Source organism: Erinaceus europaeus, chromosome 17 (genome assembly GCF_950295315.1).
Source record: "Erinaceus europaeus chromosome 17, mEriEur2.1, whole genome shotgun sequence".
NCBI classification, from domain to species: domain Eukaryota; kingdom Metazoa; phylum Chordata; class Mammalia; order Eulipotyphla; family Erinaceidae; genus Erinaceus; species Erinaceus europaeus.
Genome location: NC_080178.1, coordinates 9,628,949 through 9,644,721, shown reverse-complemented (window position 1 = coordinate 9,644,721; position 15,773 = coordinate 9,628,949). Strand labels below are relative to the sequence as shown.

General features: G+C 41.9%; 1 protein-coding gene across 3 annotated transcripts; it reads left to right on the top strand.

Annotated features, from left to right (window-relative positions):
• Nucleotides 1-692: 692 nt before the first annotated feature.
• On the top strand, nucleotides 693-13,633 carry MS4A6A (membrane spanning 4-domains A6A). 3 transcript variants are annotated; one of them, XM_060176258.1, is made up of 7 exons: nucleotides 693-852; nucleotides 3,698-3,851; nucleotides 7,134-7,196; nucleotides 8,372-8,428; nucleotides 11,595-11,804; nucleotides 12,569-12,670; nucleotides 13,471-13,633. In XM_060176258.1, the coding sequence occupies exons 2-7, from the start codon at nucleotides 3,705-3,707 to the stop codon at nucleotides 13,558-13,560; spliced, it is 669 nt and encodes a 222-aa protein (XP_060032241.1). In that variant the 5' UTR covers nucleotides 693-852; nucleotides 3,698-3,704; the 3' UTR covers nucleotides 13,561-13,633. The 3 variants fall into 3 exon arrangements, with proteins under 3 accessions (XP_060032241.1, XP_060032240.1, XP_060032242.1); XM_060176257.1 differs by having other exon boundaries at nucleotides 7,062-7,196; XM_060176259.1 differs by lacking the exon at nucleotides 3,698-3,851 and having other exon boundaries at nucleotides 696-852; nucleotides 7,062-7,196.
• The last annotated feature ends 2,140 nt before the right edge of the window (nucleotides 13,634-15,773 follow it).

Here is a 15,773-nt window from a genome sequence, read left to right as displayed (position 1 = left end):
GTGAGTTTGTTAATGTGTGCAATTCCTGCTGACCCCTCCACCGCCATCTCCCTACCTACCCCCCACCCTCATTGCCCCTACTTCACTGGAAAAGCCCAGTCTTTCAGGAGTGAAGAGCTATTGTCAGATGAAGAAAGAAACCAGAGTCTGACAGGCGGCAACAAGGCAGAGAATACTGAGGGTCTGTGTCCAGCCTTCCCAGAGAAAGTAGAAAAAGAAAAATGATATAAACAAATACTAAGGATAAATGTACATATGTGTCTCTAATTTGTTATTACTGTTAAGATACGTCACTCAATTATCCTTGAAAGCAATACCCTCATTGTGAAATTATTACGGGCATTCATGATATTGTTGAATTCTATCAATATGACAATGACCATTGATATTATGAGAAGTTATGTATCAAGAAATGTTCCCTGAAAGCAGGGGAGACCCTGTATAAGCATTTTCTGGAATTTTTAGAAGAAATTTTGAGCCCTGAGATTGTTTTCTACTTAGAAGTTTGGACAATGCAGGGGGTGGAAGATAAGTTTGTTTGGTGACACAGGAGGAGACATCTCTCCCTTAGATCAGAGAGAGCATCCAGTGGTTCCAACTATCAGCTGGATCTGTTTGTATCTCCTATGAAGTAGCAAAGGGCTTAGAAAAAAGGAAGTGCAGGCATGTTTGAAAAACACCACTCTTTTAGTAATCATATCCTGTGTGGCTTACAGCACCAAACTCAGGAAGTGCTGGTGTCTTTCAGGATGAAGGAACATGAGAAATTCTGACGGGGTTGTATGAGAAACCTGAGTTAAAAATCTCCTGGGAGTTTCTTAGAGCTGGCACCAAGCTGGTCCACAGCCACAAGTAAGTAATGTTGAGAGAGACTGTGTACTGCCCGGTCCCTTGCTGGGATACTGTTAGAGAGAATATGTTATAGGATGCTCCCAGGGGGAGGTTTCCAGAAGCTAGAATGTTTTTGGAAATCAGGTGGGGGGTGGGGGTGGGCAGGTGGTGGTGGTGCAGCTGGTTAAGTGCATACGTTATAGAGTTAAGTGCATACATTACAGAGTTCAAGCCCCTGGTCCTCATCTGTGGATGGAGGGGAAGCTTCTCAATTGGTGAAGCAGGACTGCAGGTGTCTCTGTCTCTCTCTCTCTCTCCATCTCACCTCCCCTCTCAATTCACCTCTGTCTCTATCCAATAAGAAACAAAAATATATATTTATTTAAAAAGGTGGAGTGGTCCGGGAGGTGGCGCAGTGATAAAGCTTTGGACTCTCAAGCATGAGACCCTGAGTTTGACCCCCGGCAGCACATGTGCCAGAGTGATGTCTGGTTCTTTCTCTCTCCTCCTATCTTTCTCATAAATAAATACAATCTTTTTTAAAAAAAAAAAAAGTTGAAATAAGGTGGACAAGCAAAAGAGATACCTTGGAAAATATATATACATATATTTATATATTATATATACATATATTATATAATATATAAATAATAATATATAAATATATATTATATACAAATATATTCTATATTATAATATATTTTTATATATTATATAGAAATATATATTTATATATAATGTATACACATATATTATATATATAAATATATAGTATTGATTCTATAAGACAGTGAGCGAGGAAGGAGCAGGAGAAAACACAGAGAGAATGAGACCAGGGCGCATTGCTCCGGCATAAGAGGACAGAATCTGCAGTTTCTTGGAGCCAAGACATACACGTTCTGCATTCTAACAGCCTGAGTTATCAGACCACTCAAAGGTTATCTAGTTTTCTCATTGTTTCTTCACCTCTAACTGCAGTGACTTGATGAGACTTTTCTCTAAGGTGATTAATGAGACCCTAACTCTTCACCTCCTCAGATGGTCTCAAGACATATGGACACTGGCCAGTCTGAGACCTGAGGATGGGGCAGCAAAAAAGGGAGTCCAGGTGACAGCAGGCTGTAAACACCACAGGCCACCTGGTCCTTGATGAGGTTGCCATTAGAGGGATCAGGTCTTCAATGTGGGTTGTGTGATTCCATGTTCTATCTGAATAACACTGTCTGAAGCCCATTCTCCCAAAAGAATCTGTTCAGCTGCTGTAGGGGAAGGAGAAAGAGGTAGCAAGATTTAGTCAATGGCGAAAAGGTTCTAGACTCTGGGGTAGCTGCTGTCTGACTAGGGTTTGACTGTGATTTTTTCAGCTACTTGAATATGCCTGAACTACGATTTTATCTGCCTGCCTTTCTTTAATGTTAACTCTACGCCGTGTATCCATATACGTGCAAAGTTCTTATTGCTTCCGTTCACATTAAAGTTTTTGATTCTGAGTTTTGCCTGTTACATGTGTTTTCTAAACAGCTAGCTAACCAAGAGAAGGGTTTATTTATTTCATCCTTTAAAAAATATTTATTTATTTATTTGTTTATTTATTCTCTCTTGTTGCCCTTGTTTTATTGTTGTGATTATTATTGTTGTTGTCATTGTTCGATAGGATAGAGAGAAATGCAGAGAGGAAGGGAAGACAGAGAGGGGGAGATTAAGACAGACACCTACAGGTGGGGAGCCCAGGGCTTGAACTGGGATCCTGAACCAGGATCCTTATGCCAATCCTTGCGTTTTGTGCCACCTGTGCTTAACCTGCTGCGCTACCACCCAAACCCCTATTTATTATTTTTTGTAAGATTTAAAGATACTATAGAATAAAGGATTGGCTGTGGTGAATCTGGTTAAGTGGACCTATCTTCATAAGCAAGGACTTGGGTTTGAGACCCTGCTCCCCACCTGTAGGGGTAATGCTTTATGATCTGGGAAACAGGTTTGTAGGTGTCTGTCTCTTCCTCTCTATCTCTGCTTCCCTCTCAATTTCTCTCTGTCCTGTCAAATAATAATAGTAATCATTTTAAAAAGGCTTCTGGGAGTGGTGGATTCATAGTGCTGGTACCGAGTCTTCAGCAATAATCCTGGTGGCAATAAATATAAATAAATAAACAAACAAATAAAATATATAAGGTGTTAGTACATTTACAGATAGTACAATCTGATAAAAATATCTAGGACTTTTTTAAAAAAGATTTTATGAATTTATTCATGAAAATAGACAGAGAATAAGAGAGAAAAAAACCCAGACATCACTCTGGTACATGTGATGCCTGAGGTTGAACTCAGGACCTCATGCTTGAGAGTCCAATGCTTTATCCACTACACCACTTCCCAGACCACAGGGCTGTTTCTAATAAGTGTTGGTATTTGATTGAAAAAAAAAACAAAACATAAAACCCAGAGTTTAAAAATTTGTGCAGTGCAGAAACTGAATAAGAAAAGGTTGGTGACCCCTTGACTGTGATAAGAGCTGAGAGAGAAATTCCTCAGCTCTACAACAAAGCAATTCTTTAAGGTAGACAAATATACACGTGGCCTTTTCTGTGCGATCATCTGTCTCTCAACACTGAGGCCTCTCAAGATTCATTCTGCTGCCTCCTGGTAACAGGTATGTCATCTAGAATGACTGGAAGGTGATCAACACTGTGGTAAAATGTTCTTGACACTAAAACCATGTGTTTCCTTCCCTAAAGGATAAGCCATGGATAAAACAGTGGTTTCCTGTTTGGGGAGCCAAACTGGAGGAGGGAAATCTGTGCCTTTTTTTTTTTCTTTCTTTCTCTTTTTGAAAGCTAAATTTCTTTTCTCTTCTATCCTGGACTAGTCTCGCCATGTCATCCCAACCCGTGACCAGGGAAGCCATGGTGGTTCTCACTCCTGATGGTATCCGGTTGCCCCAAGCAGAGAAACCCAACCCCATCAATCAGAATTGGGGCTACCTGAGGAAATATGTGAAGGCAGAAGTCAAAGTCCTTGGGGTGAGCTCACTTCTTCTTCTAGCGTTTGCCCTTCTTCTGTAGCCAGTCAACGGCGTCAGGTTGAGCCTGATGTAAAGTTTCGAGACCTCCTTTGAATCTGGATAGGTGGCAGTCGTTGACTATGTGGGTCATAGTCTGTCTGGAGCCGCAGGGGCAGTTCGGGTCGTCTCTGGCTCCCCAGCGATGGAACATAGCGGCGCACCGGCCATGGCCTGTTCGATAGCGATTGAGGAGGGCCCAATCATAACGTGCTAGGTCAAAGCCGGGTTGACGCTCGCAGGGGTCTGTGATGAGGTGTTTGTTCTTTACCTCAGCTGACTGCCAACTCTGTTTCCAAGAGACTGGAACAGAGAAGTTCAGTGTAGGCGTAGGGGACCAGATTGGGTGACGAGACGTCAAGCGTTGGACAGGGTGGGCGAAGATATCCGTGAGCTCACTTAAGAGTGTATTGAACTCTGTGTTGGGGGAGAAGGGGGGATGGAGGGCAAAGGGAAGAGAATTTTTAGGACTTGGGACCAAAGATTCATTGTAAGTATAAAAATTCTTCCTTTTTGTCAGAACCCTAGGTTGAGCCAATGACCAAGAGAAGCCTTTGGAAACTTCCTGAAAACTTACCCCCATGAGATGGTCTTAAAAATTATTTTCCCTCCTAATTGTGAATATGAGCAAAAGCATTTTTTGTTGTTGTTTCCACAACATACAACACATGGTATATATTTATAATATGGCATTTCTCTACATTTTCTTTTTAGAAACCACTTTATCGAGATATGTGACATACAAAAAGCTACCCATCTTTTTTTGTTTGTTTGTTCGTTTGTTTCCACAATAGTGGCAAATATTTACCTATGTTATTGACATTTTTCAGTGTGGTGCTGAGAATCAAACCCAGGGCTTTGCATATGTACTTTGCTGCTGAGTTACCAACCCAACCCATTTATTTTTCTTTTCTATTTTTATGAAAGAGGAGGAGAAAGAGAGGGAGGGAGAGAGACTAAAACATCACTCCAATAGCCATGGAAATCCAGCAGTTTCTGTCCTTGGTGCTCCCATGTCGTTCCAGGGATTGAACCCAGAGCCCAAGCTCACTTGGCTAGAATACTAAGCCAAGCCATCTCTCTGGTCCTATACATTTCCCCCTCTTTGTTCAGTTATTGCACGCTTAATAATCTGTATTGACTTTTTTAAATGAGAATTCTTCCTTCACTGGAAATCACGAAAACTGAATGCAATCTTTTGCTTATCTCTCTTCTCTGATGCTTGATTTATTAAGGTAGAGATTCAAGATTTGCACAAGGAAGTGAAAGACAGCTACTAGATAATTTCACTCGTATGTGAACTATAGAGAATTGAAACACATGAATTTGAAAATTATAAAAGAAAGACAACCCATATCTAGGGCTTTGAGATAATCATAGTGACTATCTTTTGGGGCTGGGGGTACAGAACTTTGGTGATGGGAATGGTGTGATCAATATTCCTATTATCACGGTCGAGGTAGATAGCATAGTGGTTATGAAAAGTGAATTGTGTGTCTGAGACTCTGAAGCTCCAGGTTCAGTCCCCCACACCATCAAAAACCAGAGCTGATCAGTGCTCTGGTTAAAAAAAAAATTATCTGGGCCAGGCAGTAGTGCAGTGGGTTAAGCGCACATGGTGCTAAGAGCAAGGACCGGCGTAAGGATCCTGGTTCAAGCCCCCAGATCCCCACCTGTGAGGCAAGGGGGGGTGGTGAAGCAGGTCTGCAGGTGTCTGTCTTTCTCTCCTCCTCTCTGTCTTCCCCTCCTCTCTTGATATCTCTGTCCTATCCAACAACAACGAAAGCAATAACAACAACAATAATAACAACAACAAGGGCAACAAAAAAAGGGGAAAAAATAACCTTCAAGAGCAGTGGATTTGTATTGCAGGCACTGAGCTCCAGTGATAACCCAGGAGGCAAAAAAAAAAAAAATATATATATATATATATACACATACACACACATGCACAAACACACACACACACATCCTATTATCTTATTTAAATGACCAAAATAATTAAGTAAAGACTTGCATGCTAAGTCTCTGATTCAACTCCTGGCACCACAATAGCCAGAGCTATCTTGTTGTGTGTGTGTGTGTGTGTGTGTGTGTGTGTGTGTGTGTGTGTGTGTGTGTGTGTGTTTTAATTTGGTGGAACTAGACATTTGTGCATTTTTCTTCCACTGCTCCGAATCACTTTCTCCATTCATACAGCAAGACAGAGACTGAGAGAGGTAGAGATGCTAAAGCACCAGAGCTCCCTCTGTTATCACAGAACCTTCTGTTAGGTGCCAGGATTTGAACCTGGGCTGACTGCATGGCAAGGCAGGCACCCTACCCATTGAGATATCTCTTAGGTCCTGAGTAACATTCTGGTAAAGAAAAACAAAACAGAATCAAGATGCTCATCTATACAGTGACAGTCTGAGGAGGCCAAGTTTTGCCAGCAAGCCAAGTTCTGGGGGTTATAAGAAGACATCCCACACGGTCTGCTTTGAAAACTGTGAAGACTTTCCAAAGTCCCCACTTCCATGAAAGGTCACAGGAAAGTTTGTAGTAATGAACTGAGAGAACTGGGGGAAGCAGAGTCCAACCCTTGTCAAGTGTTTCTGGGAGCAGAAAACTTGTGAAGTTTAACTGAGCTCTTTCTAGATGATCCAATGACACAGTAATATTCTGTGACACACCAACATTCTCCTCCAACACATCTTTTTTTTTTCTCTTTCTCCTTTCCCTTCTTCCTTCTTTCCTCCCTTCCTTTTTTCCTTCCTTCCTTCATTCCTTTTCATTTTTATGTCTTGTTGCCTTTGTAGAGCCAGAGTCTCCTACGTATACAATTTCACCACTTGCATCCCAATTTTGTTTTATTTAGAGATAAAGGGACAGAGACAGTAAGAGATGGAGAAAAGGGAGAGAGAGTACAGCAGCAGAGCTACTCCCAGGTGCCTCAGACTCCCAGGTGGTGTGAAGGTTCACACAGTGGCTTTGAGCATGGCAGGACACATACCCTACCCAATGAGATATCTCTCTGTCCCCAAAACATCATTTCCCAGTTTTCATTCTAGAGTGTGTGCAGTGTCTAGTCACTGAGACCCTATAGATAATAATGGACACATTCCCTGAAAGGGGGAGAAGTCTTGTCTTAACTACAACAAATTCTCATCCTCAATTTCCTTCGTTCCAACAGACTATCCAAATCCTGTGTGGTATCATGGTGTTGAGTCTGGCCGTCATCTTGATGTCTTCTCCCTTCTCTCAGCATTTTACCAACAGGTTCTCCAGCTTATGGAAGGCGGCTTACCCCTTCGCTGGAGCCATGTGTGTGAGTAGAGATCATTGAGGGATGGGAGCAGTAGAGTTGGAAGCTGCTGATAGATTTGAGAGGTCTCAATGATGGCCTTTGTTCTCCTGTGAGTGTATTTTGGAGAAGTACTGAAAGTGGTGGCAAGAAAGAAAGTGTCTGATTTTCAGTCTATTTTTCAATTGGTTTAAATGATCATCGCTTCTGAAGATCTTCTGATATTCCTCCTTATCATCTCAAATTAGAATGAGGCTAGTGACTTCTCTCTAGGTCCAAACTGTTAATATCATTGTAGTTAATTTTCTGAGTGATTTAATAATAATTAACAAGATTATAAGATAACAGGGGGGTATAACTCCACACAGTTTCCACCACCAGAGTTCTGTGTCCCATCCCCTCCATTGGAAGCTTCCCTACTCTTTATCCTTCTGGGAGGATAGACCAAAAAATTTTGGGGGGTGCAGAAGGCGGAAGCTCTGGCTTCTATAATTGCTTCTCCACTGCACATGGGCATTGGCAGGTGGATCCATAGCCCCAGCCTGTTTCTATCTTTCCCTATTGGGGCAGGACTCCCTATTGAGGCGAGGTTCTGGGGCACACTGGTTGGGAAGTAGTCGCTACAGTAATGGGATCATCATGAGAAGAAACCTGTCTGTGCTTGGGTTCTACTAGACTTTTTCAGACTACCTTTATCCCATGATTTGGGTTGTTTTCTGTAGTACTAAGAAGGAGGTTGGTAGACTACTCCTAAATAATGGCTTGCCTGGTATTTTGCTAATATGTAGACTAAAGTGATGGTTATTTTAGGTGAAAGATGACAGAGGGCAAGTGTCCTTGTCACCCATTTGAGTCAAGGCTGTATACTATCAACCAAATCTGTCAACGATGAAGAGAAACTGTATCAAATGGTAGTTTTCTAGGTTTCTCCACTGCAGAGTTTCTTTCCTTCCTCCTGGTATCTGACTCTACTCTTTGGAGGTAAATTGCTAAGTAATTGCCACTGCTTGGGCTTGTAGAAATAGCCTATGAGCTAAAGGGTGATATGCATTTAACTGGGTCTTGTATCAGGCATATGTCGTTGGTTGGGATCCCAGAGCTTTTCTTCATGGAGTTTTCCACAAATACTACCATAACAGCATTGTAGCGCCATCTGTATGTTGAAACTAACATGACCGTTTCTCCTCCTTTCTGAGTAGTTCATCACCTCGGGATGTCTAGCAATCATCACAGAGAAAAAATCAACGAAGATTTTGGTGAGTATGAACCCAAGACTCAATGGGCTGAATTAATGTTCACCTAGTCACTTTGTAGAATAGAGAAGGATACTTAAGAACTGCTATTCAACAGATTAAGAGTTAAGCCTAGACCACCCAAATGTCCAGTGTACATTTCTCCAACCACTACACCCCCAAATTGAAGCCTGTTCTTAGGATCTTGTATTACACCCTAGACCCATGCCAAGGGAGTTATTCTAAAGACACTCTGCCTCCTTCCGATGCCCTTTTGGCAGTGAGTAGCCTTCAAATATAGAATATATACATATATATATAATTTTGTTTCTTTTAAAAAATATTTTCCCCTAACATTTATTTTTTTTTATTTTGGATAGAGACAAAAAGAAGTTGAGAGGGAAGGGAGGATAGAGAAGGAAAAAGAGAGATAGAGAGAGACAGAGAGATCTTCAACAAAGTTTCACCACTTATGAAGTTTCCTTCCTGCAGGTGGGGACTTGGGGCTAGAACCCAAGTCCTCACACACTGTAATGTGTGCGCTTAACCAGGCGCGTCACAGCCCAACCACTTAAATCTAGATCTTCAAGATGAAGGAGCTGTTTGCTTACACAGAGATCTACTTAATCCCCCACTGAAGCCCATCTCTCAAAACCTCTGGGACGCTTCATTGAAATATGAGGAGTTTACTCTCATTCTCTTCTACATCTATCCAGAAAGGAGTAGTTTTGCTGGATTTGTGTACATCTATCCACCTCCTGAAAGCTGATGCTAGTCATTGTATAAACTAGGAAAACAAATTTACCTGCTTCTGACTCTTGCCACAGAAAAACTAGAAAGCTGAATTACATCTCTCTGTAATTCAGAAAGTAGTCAGTAATTCAGAAAGTGGCAGAAAGTTGACTTACAGAGGGAAGTCAAATTTGTAAAGTTTCACTAGGTCTCCAGTCAATATTTTACCCTTTATGCCACTGAATGATGGGAATCTTTTGTAAAAAATAGCAATGAAAGGAAATGAAATGTTTACTGCATTCAAGTTAAATTTGTTTGTTTGCTTATCTATTTACTTGTAGCATTGAGGTCTCATTCATTCCCCACTTTATCTCTCTTGGGATGACTTTCATTATTCCTTTTAATTCAAATAGAAATGAAAACAAACAAAAAACAGCACTGGAGCTACCCACAGTGCTTTGGTCCTCCCATGTGATGCTGGGACTCAAATGCAAGCTGTGAGCATGGCAAGGCATGTGTCCTAGCCAGTGAACTGCCCCTTTTCCCCTTATATTTGCTTTACCTATGAGTGGATGATGGTCACTATATAACTAATGACCACCACTGGATGGCCCAGCATAAGAATTATGCTTCGAGAAGCTGGGGAGTGGTGCACCTAGTTAAGTGCACGTGGTAGCATGTGGAAGTGCCCAAATTCAAGTCATTGGCCCCCACCTGCAAGGGGAAAATTTCCCAAGGGGTGAAGCAGTATTGCAAGCGTCTTTCTGTCTCCCTATTTCCTTCTCTATTCTGACCACCCTCCTCAATTTGTCTCTGTCCTATAAATCAAATAAAGTTTTACAAAATAAAATAAGAGTATTCCTAGATGTTCAGATAGAAGCATATGGGGGCTCTGAACCACGAGAAGGATAATCTCTTTGGGAGCAAGTTCCAGGATGCAAGGTGGGGGTCTTAGGATAGATCTGGGTTAAAGCCATCTGCCTTGTGGGTCCTACTGTGACCACACATTATACAAGCCCTCTTTGAGATTGAGGAAAAGTGCTTTCAGAATGAAACACAATTATTCTAAGAAGCACACATTCTAGATATCCTGCTGGTGGGCAGTCAGGAGCAGACTGTTACTGGGTTGTCAATCATCCCTGGAATGTGTATGATAAGCCATCTTTGGGAAGGGAGACACAGCCTGTCTGATTTCTGTTGTGCCACATAGCTTCCACTGTTGAGTACCTAGAAAGAACTTAAAGATGGTGAAGAAGATTCTCATTTTCACCGTTGGGTGTTCCCTGGGCTTTCCTTGCCTCTAACTGTAGTTTGCAGAATGGTTTTAGACTGAATCCCCCTTCTGCAGGTTTCAGAATGGAGGAAGCCATTTCTCATATCATTTCATTTATTCCCTTCACTTCAAAAATGGGGAAGTAAGAGGCAGGGTGGGAAGTGAAACTGAAGAATGGAATTGTCAGGAAAACCAACAAGAGATTGGGGAAGTTGCCAAATGGATTGAGTACAGGATTCATATACCTCAGGCTCCCAATTCAATCCTGGGGACTGTATATCCTCAAGTGATATTCTCTCTCTCTGTCCCCCCCCTCCTCTTTTTCCTCCAGGGTTATACTGAGCCTTGGTACCAACACTTAACCCAAAGCTCTTAGCAGCCTTTTTTTTTTTAAATTACTGAATAAGACAGAGAAATTGAGGGGATGGAGAGATAGAGAAGAAGAAAGAAAGATAGACACCTATAGATACCTGCAGACCTGCTTCTTCACTTGTGAAGCATCCCCTCTGCAGGTGGAGAACTGGGGGCTCGAACCTAGATCTTTGCACTGAACCCCACCCCCTTCCTCGTTCTCAGAGCTTTCTCACTCTCTCAGGTGAAACGATCTCATATAATACTTTGGTGGAGAAGGTGGTAACACCACTCACATACTGTCCCATCTTGAATCTAGTTCTAGAGCACTGCTTCCAGTGATCTCCACATAGCCCTGGAGGCACCCACCTATAATAATCCTATACACATTCCAGGCCTGCCTGAGGCTGAGGCCTTTGCCCCCACACTCATTATTGGACAGTCCTTCTAAGAGAGGTTGCCTAGAAGGAATGTAACCTGCTTTCCCCTGTTTGTCTGCATGACTGATGCTTCTTGCAGGGGTTATGAATCAGCTGAGGAGAGAGAAATTGCATCTGCCTTTAGTCACACTCTCTTGGGGACTTTTGCAGGCATAGTAATTCTCCAGGATAAAGCCTATAGGAGGGAAATATGCCCTATCATCCTATCAAAGTCCTACCTTGGAGGAAGCACTTCATTTATTCATGGGTTTAGCCAAGATTGACTTCAGAGGTTTAGCCAAAGGATGCAGATAAGGGGACTGATTTGTACAATGCGCTGACAAAAGAGGTACCAGGGACATTTGTTGCTTAGTTGCTGAGTGGGAGAGACTCTGACTTGATGATTCTCTTTCAGGTTCAGTGCAGCTTGGTTGCGAATTTACTGAGCTCTCTAATTGCTCTGGTGGGTTTTCTTCTCCTCTCAGTCAACCTGGCTTCTTTAGACTCTGCTCTTGAGAATTGTGACTTGACTGAAAAGGAACAAACCCATGAACAGAATGAGACTTCGTACTATCGTCGTTACTACCATGACGATTACTGTGGCATGGCCAACGCCATTCTAGATGTAAGTGTTTATAGTTCAGATGTTCTTTAAAAACAAAACAAAGAAACAGACAACAAAAAAAAAACTTTTCTTTATTTTTTTATTTTGGTATCAAGGGAAAGACCAGGATTGTGTAAGGAAGAAAAGGACTACCTGACTAATATAATGGCTAGATTGTAGGACTCCATACTCATTGCATGGGATGGAAGAATAAATGACAAATAATAAGATTAATGATGAAACACAAAAACTTCTAGTTGACAGAGTATTTTCTTTTCTTTCTTTCTTTCTTTCCTTCTCTTCTTCTTCTTCTTCTCCTTCTCCTTCTCCTTCTCCTTCTTCTTCTCCAAACTGCTTCTATCACTAGAGGGATATGTATTTGTCAAACCACAAATCTTGGTGTTTGTGGAACAGTGATTAAGAAAAGCAGTTACTAGGATAGCCCAGTGATGCCAAGAGGAAGCAAAGTGTGTATGTGCAGTACTGTTTGCTAGGTTGGAGAAGCTGTCAGGTTCAGCCTTGAAAAATAAAGGGAAGGTCATATGTTCTGAAGGTGAGGACTTCTCCTCCTTCCAAGGACCACATGAGGTAAGACCTGAACAAAAGAACTAGTTGAGTTAAACCAGTCTTTATCTTATCTTGTCTTATCTTCTGTTCTCCCAATTGGCATCCCTACTTCACTCTCTGATGGTTGAAGTCACTGTATCTCTACAGCTGCCTGCTGACAAGCTATGAGGGATTCCATTGACTCAAACACTCCCAATCTCCTGTTTCTTGCATTCCAGGGAACTCTGTCGGTGTTGCTGATTTGCACGACTGTGGAGCTCTGCCTGGCAGTGCTTTCTGCTGTGGTTTGGTGGAAGCAAGTTCAATCTGACTTCCCTGGGGTGAGTATGTTGGACAGGCTCCATGTCTCTTGGTAAAACCATGCTGTACGAGGAGCAGAAGGGACAATCAGGTGTTAGTCATGAGATACACAGAAGTGATAATCTGATGGCCAGCTAAGACAGGTGAGGAGAGCGGGTGGCATATGAGAGCACTCCCTGGTTGTAAAGAGAGTTGAATCTGAGAAATCACCACTTCAGTCTTCTCATGCTATAAATACTGAAGCTGGGAGGTTGAGTGGCCCAGAATTCTGATATGAATGTGAACCTGTGATCAGGTTGCTAACTTAGGTTGCCCACTTCCCAGGTAGGAAGACTTCCTGTTACAGTCACGCATGTCAAACAGGTTTAACTTAGTGAAGGCATTTGCTCATGTGATGGATTCAGTAAATGTCCTATGCTTGGACTTTCCACTTCACTGGAAATTGAAATATTATATATATATATATATACATGTATATATATGTATATATATATACAAATATTATTGAATCAAATTCCACAGGACACTGTCTTGTCACCAACTTGCGCTCATAGCTTTATCCAATTAATTAAAAACATTTTTGATTTAATTAAAACTTGTAGTAGGTAGCAGGATAAGCACAAGTTTAATGAATAACAATTATTTAAAGGACTAATAACATACTATGTTTATATTGAAACACCTCACATATTGCATGAATGAAATTTGAAAATTTGAAAAATGACATCAAGATAAATAACTGGTTAGACAGGCTGCTTAACATGTTCAATTTACCTGACATCTGAAGAATTCACTCATTTGTTGTTTGTTGGCTTTTTAGAGTGTATTTTTCCTGCCTCAGAGCTACAGGAATGACTATATACCCTCGAAGGCAAATTTCGACTCTCCGTATGAAGAGCTTGTTACTTAGGGAAACTCTTCATCAGGAATTCTGTTTTTCTATGAAAACCAACTTTAGATAATAAAGTTGTATCTTCTATAAATATATGTAGATTTTTATGTGAAAAACCTTAAAAGAATCCTCAATATTTAAAAAAAAAGTACATATATAGTGTTGAAATTGGGACTTGTTAACTCACAGAAACTTGGCTTCTGCAAACCCTGACAATTTTAAATTATCACTGATTAAAGAGATCCAGTCGGTCAAGCCTTTCCCAGGAAACTCAGCAGAATGGTAATGTGGCGAATAAAGGTAAAGGAGATAGTTTTTTCTTGTTAGTTGCCTGCAGATGTTAGCTGGTTCATTGTGGGGTTCAGACATCTTTAGAAAAGGCACTATATGCGCAAAGCGCAGGGACCAGCGTAAGGATCCCGGTTCGAGCCCCCGGCTCCCCACCTGCAGGGGAGTCGCTTCACAGGCGGTGAAGCAGGTCTGCAGGTGTCTATCTTTCTCTCCCCTTCTCTGTCTTCCCCTCCTCTCTCCATTTCTCTCTGTCCTATCCAACAACGAATTGTGTCAACAAGGGCAATAATAATAATAATAACCACAACGAAGCTACAACAAGGGCAACAAAAGGGGGGGGGGAAATGGCCTCCAGGAGCGGTGGATTCATGGTGCAGGCACTGAGCCCAGCAATAACCCTGGAGGAGGGGGAAAAAAAAAAAAAAAAAAGGCACTATAGTTTAACTCTACCTCGGGGAGTTTTGAACCTCACTATTCTTTTTTTTTTTCTTCAAGATAGTCTATATAGTGGTCTAAGGAGTCTCATTCTGTGCAGGACATTTTGTTTCTCTTCCTTATTGCCACAGAGGAAGATTTGAGATAGGTGGCTTGGTTCAGAGCTCCCACACGGGCTCTTCTCAAGTAGTAGTTTACTGCCCTCCAGTGGTGATAATGGGAAGTAGCACAAATTATGAGAACATGCAAGCTGAACTTGAGTCAAAGAAATCTAAAGGGAACTGAGGAAGTATTTGGGGCCAGCCATGTATCTCAGTGGTAGAACACTGAATAAAAAGGAAGGGATGATCTGAGTGATGGTGCACCTGGTTGAGTGAAAGCTTCACAAGTGGTGAAGCAGGGCTGCCCGTCTATCACCTGTCTGTCTGTCTGTCTGTCTACCTATATACTTATCTATCATTTATCTGTCATCTATCTCTTTCTCTCTCTCCCTCTCTCAATTTCTGGCTGCCTCTATCCGATAAATAAATAAAAGTATTTTTAAAAAAGGAAATGACAGCATGTCAAAACTTATGAGAACAATAAAAGAAGGGCTCAAATGAGAATTTATATTTTTAAGAAAACCAAAAGTGTCTCTCACATCAGTAACTTAAGCCTTCACCTTATGAAAGGGGGGAAGGTCGACTGGCACTTGTTTTCCCAGCATTAAAAAGTTATGTCACACATACTCTCAACAAAGAATTGACAAGAGAGCATGATTTTCAGGAATTTTAAACTTTATTTGGAAAAACTGAGAACATTCACATGTTAGGCAGAGAGAGAGAGACGAGAGCATTAAAGGTTAGGAGAGTTAAATCAGGTCGGCAGACAAGGGGAGAGAACCTATCCCCTCTTTTAATGAGACCGGGGCTGTTTATGATGCTGTCACAACACTTTATTCAATACATATACAATCCCAATTCCCCGGTACCTCTCCTACGAACTCTAACGGCGAAGGGAAGGCCTCGTCAGTGATGTCCTCTTAAACAGGCTGGTCAGTCTGGTCTCTCTGGCAGGTCCGGAAGCTGGTGGTCATCCTATAGCAGGCCTGGAAGTCTGTGGTCAGCAGGCAGCTTGGGCTCTCTAACAGGTCCGGATGTGGTCAGCCTGGCCTGGAGGGCAGGTCAGGATGTAGTCAGCCTGAAGAACTGTCTGCTTGGGTCCAACTTAGGAATCAGTAAACCATGACCACCCAAGGGTTGAGCTGAAGTGGTTGTGAGACGAGGGGATGGCCACTGAGAGTGCCATCCAGTGTCCATTTCACTGACTTTTTATCCTATGCTTCCCCCGTTGGGGTGTGTGGGGTTACACCACCTCCCAGCCAATTAGGTCCGGGGCTTGTCTAACATGTCAAACTAAACTTATCCACCTACACGGGCGCATATGCTATCTCAGGTTCGAGCCTCTGGTTGCTGTTTGTGAGGAAAATATTTTTCTCTTTCTCAAAAATATTTTGACAAATATTT